Below are 14,018 nucleotides of genomic sequence, written 5' to 3'. Positions count from 1 at the left end.
GGAGCTGCTTGGACAAGAGCAGTCTTCACCGCACGTGTTTGTACAGCACCTTGCACCACAGGGCTTCGATCTCGCCTGGAGTCTGTTGGCGCTCCTGCGAGGTAAATAACACTGCAGCATCAGGCGTAGCGCGGTCGGTTTGGAATGATTCAGCCAGACACGTCAGGGGAATTGCCAGCTCCAGTTCGGGTTCTGTAGCAGGAAGCGTGATGCCTTAGGGACTGGAGTGCCGGGGGGTGGTTTCAGGACACACCAGGAGTCGGTCGACTGACACGCCAGGTTAATGAGCCACGGGGACAATAATGGGAGGCGATGGCCTGAAAAACCTCCCCCTGCAGAGCAGACCTCACAGGAAACGCTTTTGTTGATGTTCGAGAGAGAGAAAATAAAATGCAGCCCCGTTCCGCTCCACTGAAAGCCGCTTCCTGTTATCTGAACGGACAGCCATTTTCAGAGCGGGGGGGCTGGTCTCTCTCCCCGATCTTTCTCTAGGGGGAACTAGCGCTTGCCTCACTGGTGAAGGAAGGAGCGCAGAAAAAAGGCCTTTTGAGAATGTGTCGTTGCACAAGAATAATCTTATTAAGATGGGGAGCTGCTTTGTCTGGCAGTTTGTGTATTTGTTTAATGAATTTAAAGGTGACCTGCAAAGGGCGGGAGCTGTGGACTTGGGCCCTTCTGGGCCTTGTCTACGCTGGTCACCTGCCCGCCCTGGGAATACTTTAAAGATGACTGGTGAGCTGGAAGGGTTCTGATATCAGAAAGCTGAAATCTGATTAAAGGAGAAGGGTGGTGGTGGGGGGGGTTTAATCCATCTTTTTAAAATCTCTCTAATTTTTAAAAATGCTTCACACAAATACTCGGTCACCAGTCAGGGAAGCCACTTGAGCAATGTATGAAACATTCAACTAGCAAACGAAGGGTGAGCACTAGCAGCCGGCCCGGTATGGATTTACCAAGAACAAATCATGCCAAACCAGCTTGATTTCCTTATCTGACAAGGTAACTCGTTTGATGGATGGGGGAACGTGGTAGACCTAATGTACCTGGATTTCAGCAAGGCTTTAGACACAGTCCCACATGACATTCTTGTAAGTAAACTGGAGAAAAGCAGCCCATTAAGTGGATACATTATTGGTTAAACAATCACAAACAAAGAGTAGCTATTAATGGAATGATATCAGATTTGAAGGTGGTCTCAGGTGGGGTTCCAAGGGGACCTGTTCTGGGTCTGATGTTAAACATCTTTATTAATGACCTGGATGTAAGACGAGAGAGCATCCCGATCAAATTTGCAGATGACACAAAGCTGCAGGGGTGTGGGGGAGTTGCAAACACTTTGGAGGATCGAGCTAAAATTCAGAGGGATCTTGATAAATTGAAGAACTGGGCTTTAGACGACAAAACGAAATTCAACCATGACCAATGTAAAGTTCATGCTTCTCAGCAGTGGTGTTGCCAAGCCAGTTATCCCCCCCCCAGTCTATATTTGTGCATTTGGTTTCTCTTCTCTTATGTTAGGGAAGCATAACGGCACTGCTGAGACGGATCTGGGAGTTGTGGTGGATCACATCCTCAACATGAGTCATCCATGCGATGCTGTTGTAAAAAAAGCAAATGCCATTTTGAGTTGCGTTAACAGAGGCAAGTCCCGGGAGCTGATAGCCCCGCTCTATTCAGCGCTGGTTAGGCCTCCGCTGAAGTAGTGTGTCCAATTTTGGTCATCGATGTAGAGACACTGGGAAGACTCCCATGGCGAGCGACAAAGGTGATCCAAGGGATGGAATGCCAGCGCCATCTGAGCAAAGACTGAAGGAACTGGGTATGTTTAGTTTGGAAAAGAGGAGATTAAGAGGGGGATATGATAGCGGTCTTCAAATACTTGAAAGGCTGCCATAAAAGAGATGGAGCAAAATTGTTCTCTTGCCACAGAGGGCAGGATAAGAGGCAGTGGGTTCAAACTACAGCAGAGCAGATTTAGATTAAATCTCAGGAAATCTTCCTAACTGTAAACACGGTAGGACAATGGAACAGACGCCTCGGGAGGTGTGGCAGCTCCTTTGCTGGCGATTTTCAAGAGGCTGGAGCCATCTGTCCTGGATGGTTTATTCCCAACAAATCCTGCAGCTTGGCTAGATGACCCTTGCGGTCCCTTCTAGCCCTATGATTCTATGAAAATATCTTTCCCGCTCCCTCCAATTTAGGGCTGAGGAAGTCATCCACTTCTGCAGGTTCTCCAGCGTTAAAACAGTTGCAGCTGGGTTTCCTTGTGTCCCCGTTCACATCTACGGGCAGCAGTTCCCAGCCAGACTACATCTCCCATGATGCACCCTGGTGATGGCAGATGTGGTCCTACCAGGGTGCCTGGCCTTTAGAGAAGAATGGGAGCACGAGCTAACTGCACTACGACTCCCATGAGGCACTGCGGCGGCATTTCAGAATTGAAAGGTTTTGTTTTTCAGCCAAAAATTCAAACGCTTCTGTGGAAAATTTTGATGAAAACAAATTGGTGTGTGTGTGTGGGGGGGGAGAATCCAAAGTTTCCACGAGGGGAAAAAAATACCTGCTTTCTGACCACATCTAATCCAGATTCTCTTGAAACTCAACAGTCTAAGTTGCACATCACCAGGTGTGTTCTGAATAGGACATGCTCCACCACCACCACTGGGCAAGCCAAAGGCAAACGGGGTCTCAGGGGATTTATTAAACAATGTTGTGCCTTTCACCCCAAAGTGGTTTATAAATGAGCCATCCAGACATTGCTTCACCGGTCCCTGAAATGCAGCCACCTCTGGGGCTGAAAGCAGCATGGTATCTCTTTTTAGCAGCCTCTCAGCACAAGTTTAGGACTGGACCTTTTCTGGTTGAAATCAGAGGGATGGGAAACAAACCACAGTTAACCGAATTGCAATCCAGTCAGTCTAACTCTTGTGATGAGCATCGTGGGTTGGCTCTTTAATGACCAGGAGTGGCCAGGCCTCTATTTGATGTCTCGATTCAACAGCTGCTGGATCTAGGGCATCGGATTCAGTCCCTGATTAGTTCAGTTTCACTATTTGCTTTTCCGTGACGGCCACTCCTGTTCTGACATGTTCCTGCCCTCGCCGCCGAGGATTAGAGTCAGCCGCACGGAGTAGGTAGTGCTGATCATGTTTCCTTTCTTTCTTTCTTTTTTTTTTTTGTTCTTTTCCTTTTTGAGTCAAAGCAAAAAGTCAGGGGAGTTGCTGGCGCCATGCGGGAAGGCAGTGCGGCCCAGTGGTTAGAGCACGGGATTCCGGAGACCTGGGTTCTGTCCTAGGCTCTGCTGTGTGACCTCGAGCAAGTCACTTCCAGTCTGTGTGCCTCCATTTCCCCATCTATAAAATGGGCACGGTGATATTTGCCGGCCCTTGCAAAGCGCTTTGAGCTCTCTGGATGGAAAGTGTTGAATGAGAGCGAGGTGTGCTTGGAACTGTGTGTTGTTTTTCCATGTATGCATCAGCTCTCTTGATATATGGTGAAAGGCTGGATGTTCCACAACACCGGTAGCTATTCGCCACTCTCACGTTTCCTGGGGTTAGCTGATTGCTGCAGGGGTCAGACGAGATCTCTGTCTACCCCTGTAACGATAATATCTCTTTCTATAGCATCATTCGTCACGTGTACATGCAGCCCCACGGACATGCAGCCGCCTCTGAGGCGGAGGGTGGCAATTGATAGGTGCAACTGTAGGGAGAGGAGGAATTCTGGCCAAGGAAAAGAGGGCAGATCCCTACTCTTAAAGCCCCGGGATCTTTAACGTTCACATCCAGTGAGACGGGATTTGGGTGTGTGAGGTTTTGCCCATAAGCAATAAACTGTAAGAAACCTTATCTAGCTAGGAGAGAAAGGGCCACTGTGAACTGATGGATGCAGAGCTCTTACGCACGGAGCCACCTGCGTAGCATCCTATGGGCCCACTCAGCTGGCCAGGTGCAGCGTGGGCATTTCGTTTCGTGGACCACCATCGCTGAGGATCCTGGCCAGCGGTTCTAACCTGGCCCGTTTCCTCGCTGCGCCGCCCTGAGGCCCTGCAGTTGGAGCAATGATGCTCGCTGCTCCCTGAGGCCCTGCCCTGAATAACTCCGCGCCGCAGAGCTTGGAACAGCTGTCGACTCTTTTCTCCTCACCTGCGCTGCAGCGGAGCGTCGCTGACCCGTCCTGCTGGGCGAGGCGGGGGTGGGATCCCTGGATCTGAACAGGGAAGGAGTCAATCCTGAGCCCTAGGAATGGGAAGCCGCGACCCTCGCTGAGCCAGCGTGGCTCAGGAACAAGGGGTCAGCGTATCCGAACGGAGGAGCTGGGCCGTTGGCTTCAACCACTGCCACGAACAAAGGGCGTGTTCCCAAGCCGCCTGGTGCGGGCCAGCGCAGGGGCGTCCCACTCGCTCAGTGGCCAGGGCCGCGTTACCCGCCATGCTGGGGGCTGAGCAGGGTGTGTCAAGCTCACCGGGAAGAGGGCAGCGTTGCAGACCTGTCAGAACAGCACCTGCCTCCAGGGCCAGCGAAGCTAAAGATCATATTGAAAGACGTTGTCAATAAAGTAAATGCATTTGTGAGCCCTCTCTTCCTCTCTCCATTCATGTGCCCCTCTGGGCAACCCCCCCGCACCCCATCCTGGCACAGCTTCCCACTGACGTAGCCGCCGATCTTTCCAATCCTTTGGGCACGTTGTAGGAGGCTTTAAAATGACACCAAGTGGGAGCAAAGAGAGAGCTCAAGGGAACTCGTTGACATGGTGTTTAGAGCTTTGGGTTGCCGCCGCCGCCCAGGAAGTGGTTTTGATACTGTGTCTGGAGATTGCTGCCACCCCACCCAGAGCCTCTGAGAAGCAGACCTCGCACCTCCTCTCAAGGCAAACCGAAAGCCGCTCGAGCTGAAAGAAGCCGAGCTGAGCGGCGTTGGGGGATGTCAGTCGTTTGGGAGCCTGCAGGGGTTGTGAATCCCAACCCCGGGCACAGCAGATGTTTCTAGGGTATTTGCTGGGGTGTGTTTCTGATGCGGGTTGCGCTGTGGGAGTGTGACAGAGAGAGAGAGAGGGGTAGAAAATCTTAATAGGTTTTAAGCCCAGAAGGGATCACTATGATCTAAGTCCAGGGGTGGCGAAACTTACCGATCCTCCGAGGCATACCCGCTCGGCACTTCTGCCCTGCGGCAGGGCGGGGGGGCTTGGGGTTTCAGCCCCACAGGGAGCACCTGCTGGTACTGAAGCCCAGCCCTACAGGAGGCACCTGCCGGGGTTCAGAAGTCCCTAGACCAGGGGTTCTCAAACTGGGGGTCAGGACCCCTAAGGGGGTTGCGAAGTTATTACATGGGGGGGGGGGTCATGAGCTGTCAGCCTCCACCCCAAACCCTGCTTTGCATCCAGCATTATTAATTTTAAATATATTTAAAAGTGTTTTTAATTTATAAGGGGGGTTGCACTCAGAGGCTTGCTATGTGAAAGGGGTCACCAGTACAAAAGTTTGAGAACCACTGCCCTAGACTTTCCCCCCCTCACCTCCCCGGGGAAGAAGCCCCTAGTCCCACCATCGGCCGCAAGGCAGAAGCCCGGAGCTCTGGTAGGTGGAGAATGGGGGGGCTCCATGAGCCGCATTTAACTGTAAAAGAGTGGCCCGTGACCTGCAGCTGGGCCACCCCTGGGGTAGATCATAGGACTTCATTCTTAATGTATTTCCTAAAAGACATGCTTTGAAACAGTCCCCAAACTGCAAAAGAAATGAGCAGAGTTCAGTGACTAGTAATGCTGCATTTCTAGGTGCCTTCTTTTTTTGTGCACAGAACTCAAAGTGCATGTTGCAGCCATTTTACAGATGTAGAAACTGAGGTGTGGATCAGGGAAAGTGACTCACCCCAAAGTCACGCAGCGAGTCAGTGGCAGAACTGGGAATGGAATCCAGACTTTCAGGCATTTTCCCCCGGGTCCCCAACCACTTGACCACACTTCTCCCAGTGATGTGGGAACAGAATCCAGGAGTCCTGCCCCCACTTCCCTGCTCAGCACACAGCATTTGCCATAGCCAGATACTGTGGCTAGGGTCCGTCTAGTCTGATATCCTGCCTCCTGCTGTGACCAATCCCTACTGGAATTCCAAAAGCTAAAAAATTGTGCAATGCTCTCCCATGGGGTAAGAGGTTTCCTTCCTGACCCCTGCCGCTTGTGCCCTGAAGCATGAGATCTGTTAATCAGATGTATTGTTTAACTGACCAACAGCACAACCTCTGGACTTGGGAAAGTGTGCTGCTGGAAGGCTACCTTGGCTGGCGTGGGGGAAGCTACGTGGCGTGCAGCCTAGTAACTTTAGGGCTCTTTGTGTTCCTCTGAGGCGGCTGGAGACCTCAGTGAACAGGGGTATTTCCAGCTTATTTCTGCTTGGGCTGACTGAGTCATTCTCTTCTCTGCCACAGTGCCCTGGATGGAGGAGATGCTGTAACCCAGCCCTCTGGAGATGATGGTACCCCAGCCATGGCTCCGTGGGATGCATGCAGGGTGGGGTGTAGCTGGAATGGAGTTGTGCCCCACAGACTGCTCGTGCTCTGATGCCTCCTGATAAGTGTCCTAACCAAATCTCTCCTTCCGTGATAGGTGTGGCCAGCGCAGGGGACCTGAACGGTGACACACGACCCTGAGAGCTGAAGGGGAAAGTGACCTTCCCCCGCTTCCCTTGGGATTTCCTAGCCGAGACCAACTACACCTGCTCCATGGAGTGACTCAGAGCTGGGCCTGGGCTGCCATTTCTCTTGGGTGTAAACCCTCCCAGTTCAAGTGGGAGTGAAGCCGGGGGCCGGAGGAGCCTTGACCACATCTGGAAGCCGAGCGACCAGAGGGTGAAAAAAAGAAAAACTGGAAGCCTCTGCGAATATGAGTGACTTTTGGCACAAACTCGGCTGCTGTGTAGTAGAAAAACCACAACCGGTAAGTCGGTCCCATGTAAACTTGCCACCTTTTGATGCCGTCAGCTTGGGACGGGGTGGGAGGGAGGTACAGTGCAACATGGCCACATGGGGTTTGCTCTACCGGATCAGCCTACTGCTCCCTGTAGTCTAATACCCTGACTTCATCCCGACTCCTGATCGGTTCATTGTTCCACTTAATCTGCCAGCCCTGGAGGAGAACATCTGTCAACCCACCCCGTTGTCATGGTTACAGAGCTAGCTGCATTTTGGAGTGCAAACCCCACCTCCCCGGTGTCTGGGCTCTCCTGGACTGGAATTCTGCAGTTCTGCACCCTTAGCCCTTGTCTACATGGGGATGCTCAGGCTTTGTCTACGCTAGAAACACCACACGGAGTGTAGAGACTTCCTACAGTGACAGGAACTGTAGTGACATCCACCTCTCGGAGAGGCGTGAATTTTTTAATTCAGATTACCTTTCCTGAGTGTCCCCATGGAAATGAGGCCTTAGACTGGGCTCTATGCTACAACATCCTGTGCTTAGCCGGTGGGGCTGACGGAGCTTGGACAGCTGCGGTTCTTCCCTTCAGAAGTCGGGGACCAAAGCGTCGGTTGTTTTTAGCAGTAGGAACAAAGCATAAGGGAGGAAAGGATTGTGGAAGAGGCTACAGGCGTCCCCGATGGTAAATGAGGCAGGTGTAGCTTCTTCAGTCAGCCCCCACAGGTGCCTGTGTCTAAGGGTTGGTCTACAGTGAAAAGTTACATCAGTCAGGGATGTGAAAAATCCACACACACCCCAGCAACATAGTTAACCTGACCTAATCACCGGCGCAGACAGTGCTTCCGAGCTACGACCTGTTGGGAAGATGGATTAACTGCAGCGATAGGAGACCCTCTTGTTGGAGTAGGCAGTGTTTTACACTAAACTGTGACAGCGGTGCAGTTGGTGTAGTTGTAGGTTGGTTGGTGCCGGAGATGAAATCATCAACCTAACAGATCTGCCATTGTCTCTTAACAGCTCTTAAGTGTTTGCTGAGCGGTGGCTATCTAGAGCCATTCTTAGCCTTCCTGCTTGTTTCTCTTTCCCCGCCCTCGCCCCCCCTGCCGCCTTGAATTAAACCAATCTATTCATACAGTAACAGCCCAACAATCAGGTCAACGCATAGTAGTCATCGATTCCAGAGCAGCTCCAAATCCATATCACCGGTCTCCTGCATTCTGGATCAGACCATTGATCCATCTAATGCTGAAATCTGCTGCCTCTGCAGAAAGAGGCAAGGGAGAAACCCCCCCCGTTATGCTTGGCCAATGGTGCAGTTCTGCAGGAGAGAGATTCCTTCCTGGCCCCTGCCTCAGTCAGCCCTGAAGCATGAGACTTGGTTGCTCTTATTTTAGGCAGCAAAGCTACAAAAATCATTTCCCAGCCCCATTTGGGCTCAGTTCAGAGAAGCAGCTTCCCAAACGAGGCATCCTGCAGCTCCCCTTGTTCGTTTGCTCTCGATGACTCCAGTTCAGATCTGCTCCGTGTAGAAGTAATGCTCTGTTTTCAGTCACGGTTCTGGGCGAGTGAGCTGGATTCGGCACTAGCTCGTGCATCGTGAGTGCTTAAAGCTTCTGCAGCAGGAATGAACTAACCTGGTGGTGAGCTGGAACAGAACCTAGCTCACCCTCCCAGAGCTGGGCGCTGGGTCTGTAGGGCTAAGCGGCCAAGACTCTAAATACACATGCAGGGGGCAGGATGATTTGCTTAGGAAGGAGCCTTTTTTTTTTTTCGAGTCACTTTTCAGGCTAGAACCACGCTGTGAAACATTCAGGCTGGATTTAACTCTGCCCACTGAAACGTCACCACCTCATCCATGTCCAGGGCTGTCTTGCTCCAGCCCGGGCAGCGTTTGGTCAGGGGGCTAATGCATCTTCTTTCCTGGCTCCCCTTTTCTGCACTGAATCGTCGTCTAGAGGAGCAGTTTGTAGGGAATCAGCTCCCCTCTGTTCTTATCTTGGCCAGCCCAGAGGAGCAGGTATCTGGAGCAAGGAAGCCCGTGGGTGTTAATGCAGAGGTTTTGCCCCCCCGGCACATGTCCCAGGATTTCAGAGGCGGGTAGAGAGATACAGAGAGGCTGTTCCAGGGCTGCAGAGGAGAAGGCTCTCGCACCAAGAGGAGTAAGGTGGTGCTGAGGGACAGAGGCCAGTGGAGGAGGGAAGCAGGGTATCGAGTTCTAGGGGATCAGAAGGGAAGGGAAGTAACTTGCCCAGAGTCACGTGGCAGAGCTGGCAAATAAACCCAGGAGTTCAGATGCCCAATCCTGTGCTTTACTCATTAGACAATGCTCTTTGCCATCTCCCCTTCCATCTGCTCAGGGTCCTCCTTTTGTCTGGCTTGCTTTGCTCAATCTCTAGGTGTTTGTCTCCTCCCCCTAGCCTCAAGCACAGATGAACGCAGGCGCGGGCAGCCCCGTCAGCTGGGAACTGGAGGGGGTGAGCAGTGCCAGCCGAATACCAGTCTGCAAAGCTGCATTGGTCCTGGCACCAAAGGCCCCTTGGCGATAAGAGCCATGTTCCCCTCCCGCGGAGCAGAGCGCGGAGACAGGAATCCACCGGCGCTTGCTGCCAACTTCCAAAGCCTTCATTAATTCACTAGCTTGTTTGGGCCTTTCTTTCCCTGGGCTGGAATGTGCTTAACCCTTGGCGTGCCTGGCCCGGGGCAGGCCTGGTGCACGGGTGCTGCTGGGTGTGGTCCCTCCTCTGCAGGTATGTGGGGGACGCACCAATTGGACTAAGTTGCAGTTAGAGGTTGCACCAAGGTCTGACCGCTGAGAGTTATTGTGTGTGGCTCCCTGCTGCTGTGCCAGCCTCCCCTTTCTGCTCTGCTGCCAGCCATCTGTGCCTTCCCCCCCCCACCCAGGCAGTTCTCATAGAAATCTAAAAATAATCTTCTGCCCTGAAATGCGAACAGAAACTTGTGAGCTGGTTCTCTCTGGGGCCCTGGGCTGCTTGGAGTATCAGCATTAACCCTTCCAAGGAAGAGTTTGGGTTTGATTCGATCAGGTTCATCCTCCTCCCCCTGTCGCACTATCCCTGTTCCTCTGTTCCATCCACCTTCCTCCCAGGCACCAAGAGAGGGTCTGGTGTAAACCCCCATATGGCGCTTGGCCCTCTGGCCAGCTCATCTTTTAGGCCACCCCTTCCAGGGTTACACCTTCCAACAGGACCCACTGACCCAGTGCTGTCCCCAGCTCGAAGCTCAACGCCACAATACCAGAGGTTGGCGGGGAACCCAGCCCACCCCTCCAGTAGATTCCAACTCAGGGACCCTACCAACCAGCAATCCAGGTCCTCAGGCCCCTTCTGCTGTTTCCCTGGGCTTCTTCCTACCAGCCTCCCTATCTTCTCCTTCCTCCTTCTGGGTTTCTTGTCTTGCTCTTCTTTCATGGCAAACCAGGCTTGACTGGTTAGTCTATAGTCGCCACCAACTACCTAGCAGTTTATAGTCTCTTGTTCTGCCCTGTGTCTATCAAGTAATGGAACCACACCATTCTAATAGTGTCCTGTTTCCCTAAATAACCTCATGTAACATGTGTAACCTTAAGCCATCTCAATTCCTCAGAGCTTTTCCCTTTCTTTATCAAAGCCCTTCCATATCCAGGAAAGGTGAGCCATTGTTTTTTCTGCGTACACATAGTCCACCTTTGTGTTTACTGATTCGAAAAAGATTTGCATTCAAACCACAGGGGCCGATTAATACTCCACACAAAATCGTTTCATTTTTCCCATCCGGGCCCTAAGGTATGTCATTATCCTCAACTCCAGGGCACAATCCAAAAAATCTTTTTCCTTTGGTTTTGTCTGTTTTGTTTTGTTTTTTGTTTTAATTGATCCAAATTTTTTGCATTCTTCTCTTAAATTTTGCTGTATTAGGCTTTTGAATTCCTGTCTACTCACGAGACAAGGTGAGGGTGAGGTAATATCTTTTACTGGAGCAACTTCTGTTGAAGAGCTCTGTAGGGTCAAAGGCTTGTCTGTCTCTCTCTCCAATAAAAGAGATTCCTTCACCCACTTTGTCTCTCTAATAACCTGGACTGACGTTGCTCAAACACACGGAAGGGTTTTTCTGTATCAAGCCTCCAGTTTCTTACAGTGCTTTTAGCTGCTTTGTCTGCCATTTCATTCCCTGTTCGCTTGAGATGGGCTGGGCTCCAAGCGAATGCTACATGCATCCCCATCTGTCCTAGTTCGGTTATGCGAAATATCATTTCATTGATTTTTAAATCACTTCTATATACGGAGACACCCCTTTTTTGTTATTGCAATAAGGCTTGATATTGAGTCAGAAAAGATGACTGGCTGCCACCGATCCAGTTTAATGCCAGCATTGTTGCTACTCGTTTGGCTGGCATGATGGCTACAAAATCGGTTATTCTTTTAGATGCACTAATTCCTGACTTTTGGTACACAATATGCTGTTTCCTGCTCTTCCTGTGTTTTGGTTTTTGGACCCATCTGTACATATTTGACAAAAACGACTCCACTTTTCATCTAGATACTCGTACACTTAATTTTTTTATACCTACTGTCTCCTATTTATCCGTAAGTTTATCAAATAAATCTAAATCCACATTTGGACGTGTGGTTTTCCATCCATAACTAATTTCCCCATGACTAAAAGTTTTCACTTCGTTTAGCTTTTCCTTGTCTTTCAACTCCTGCATCCACATTTTAATTGGACGGCATGTGGCGTTCTAACGTTGTAAGTGCTTTAGTTCGCCTACTGAAATCCCAACAATCCTCATACACTTGTTTGGTATGTTTCATCACTGTAATCCCCATTAACTTTGGCCCAGAAAGTTAGATCCGATAGTTTCATTTGTGGTGGAACTGGCATTTCACTAGCAGCTGCCTGTAACGCTCCTATGGGTGTTGTAATAAATGCACCATACACAACTCGTAGTGCCTGTGCTTGTATTCAATCTAATTTATCAAGTTCTGCTTTTGATGCTTACCCAAGAACTTGGCAGCCATAGCTGATAGATAACTGGTCTGATTTAAGGCTCCGTATGCCATCAGCTGTGTTTTCTTATTCACCCCCAAATTAGTCCCAGCAAGACTTTTTAAGCAGGTTGATCCTTCCTTTGCATTTATCTTTAGCAATCTGTATGATCTTTCCAAAGTAATCTATCAAATATACCCCTAGAAATCAAAACCTTTTAACTCAATCTAGTTGTTCTCTATACAGACCCAGTTTACATTCCTTCGTAGCTTTCCTCTTTGTGAAGAACAATCCTTTTGTTTTACAACGGAGAACTTGAAACCCACATGCATTTCTCCAGGCTGAAGTCTCTCGTAGTGCTTTGTTGAGTCTCTCTTTCTGGCCACCTCAGCATTCCTGCTCCTAACTCATCCAGCACAATCCTCTGAAAATAGAGGGATACCAGCGCTTATTTGTTTTGAAGATCTGTCCCACTATTAAATGATGCCGGGCTGATGGCACTTCCCTGGGGTGTACCATTGTTAAAATGATATTCGACATAACTTTCCCCACTCTGACCTGCATGGTCCTTTTACTCAAAAATTCTCTAATCCATTCACACATTCTTCCCTTTATCCCCACTGCACCTAGGTTGTGCAGTCAGCCCCTTTCTGATCTCAGCTTCTTGGCTTTATAATACTGGTCCAACTCTTCCCCTGCTGGGTTTCTAGCTCAGTTGACCCTGGCCCGTTTTTCTCTCAGGTGAGGCCAGATGACTTAATTGGCCTCATGGGCTCTCGTTTGTGGCTAATGTGGGCTGCACATGCCATGGTAGCGTAGCTCCGTTGAAGTCCGGGGAGGAAAGTCTGTTTATTAGAGCTGGTCAGGAAATGGGAACATCTGGCATTTTGAAACCTCCTTTTGTCCCAAATGAGAACAAAGTGTCCAAATTTCAAACTTTGCCGCACAATGAAATTTCGAAGACGTCGTTTCAGAAACATCAAAACAACCTTATTGACGTGTTCTGTTCTGCCTCTTTTATTCTGCATTTTCATTTCAACTATAATGTCCCCTATAAATTAGAAGTTTCAATGACTTCCCGTCAATTTTCAACGAAATCGATATGTTCCCACGAAATGTTTGGATTTTGTTGAATCAGCATTTTTCGGTGGCAAACCGTCTGGTTGGAAACACTTTTGACTAGCGCTGCAGTTTATGCCCGCTGAGGAGCCAGCCCATGCCCAGAGCGGAACAATGGTCCAGCCAGTCCAGTCCCGTCTCTGACCGTAGCTCATGCCGAATGTTTCACATTCTGTCCATAATGCAAGTGACGCCGATACTGTGAAAAGAACCGGGCCCTGTATTCTGCAGTTTGGATCCCCTAAGCTGCCAGGGGAGCCTGGCCAAAGGGTTCGAAGGGAACGGGCTGCTTCCAACCTGGGCATCCCAATGCTGCTGCAACAGCCTTTCTGCGCTCTGCATCCATCCTCTCGCTTCCTATTTCAAAATATGCTGTCCTTTCAATATTTCCTCACAGTTGCAGCCTGGGTTCTCGGCTTCAAAGCGCCGGTCTCTACAGCTAGCGGGCGTTGTGGCCAGACATCCTGTCAAAACTTGCGCAGCGTGTGGTGGTGGGGGGGAGGTGAAGTCACTGTTTGCTACCTGACAGAGGCAGAGAAGTGAAGGCTGCATGCCAGCAGGAGATCTGATGCGGGGATCGCAGGCCCCATTGGCAGCTGAGCGCGGTTAGATGTAGCCACGTCGCGTTCACGAGCCGTGGTTAGATCTGTCTCTCACCTATCGCTGGAGTGTCTAGCGCTTGGAAGTCCCCCTCCCTCTCCAGAGCAGTTAGGTTTAACTTACCCTATTTGAATGGTGGGGGTATTTTTCCGCCCCACACATCCCTCCTTCGTTCCACAACAGACGTCCTCTCAAACCCGCCCCCATGTTGTGGGTTGGGAAGTTCAGCTGCAGCGACCGCTCTTGGGCTGGCGGTAGGGCAGGAAGGTTTGCTCACTGCTACTGTCTTAGCTCCTGCCCTGGGATATCTTAAAATCCTTTGATGTCTCCTCCAATGGGGTTCTGACTCTGACTCTCCAGCTGGGATGTGTCTCCCTCTCCTTGTGTTTGCCCGCAATCTGCGGGAA

At 50.5% G+C, this 14,018-nt stretch overlaps 1 protein-coding gene across 1 annotated transcript in view; it reads left to right on the top strand.

Moving 5' to 3' along the window:
- The window catches only part of CDC42SE1 (CDC42 small effector 1), a 50,351-nt gene that overhangs the window by 20,905 nt on the left and 15,428 nt on the right, over positions 1–14,018 (top strand). Inside the window, exon 2 of the mRNA XM_054010559.1 lies at positions 6,601–6,930. Coding sequence (XP_053866534.1) covers positions 6,877–6,930 — 54 coding nt within the window. The 5' untranslated portion in view covers positions 6,601–6,876. The remainder of the gene's footprint in view (positions 1–6,600; positions 6,931–14,018) is intronic.

The sequence above is a fragment of the Malaclemys terrapin genome, chromosome 21 (assembly GCF_027887155.1).
Source record: "Malaclemys terrapin pileata isolate rMalTer1 chromosome 21, rMalTer1.hap1, whole genome shotgun sequence".
NCBI classification, from domain to species: Eukaryota; Metazoa; Chordata; order Testudines; family Emydidae; genus Malaclemys; species Malaclemys terrapin.
The sequence above is the reverse complement of the archived record's forward strand: the minus strand, read 5'-3'. Positions and strand labels throughout refer to the sequence as shown.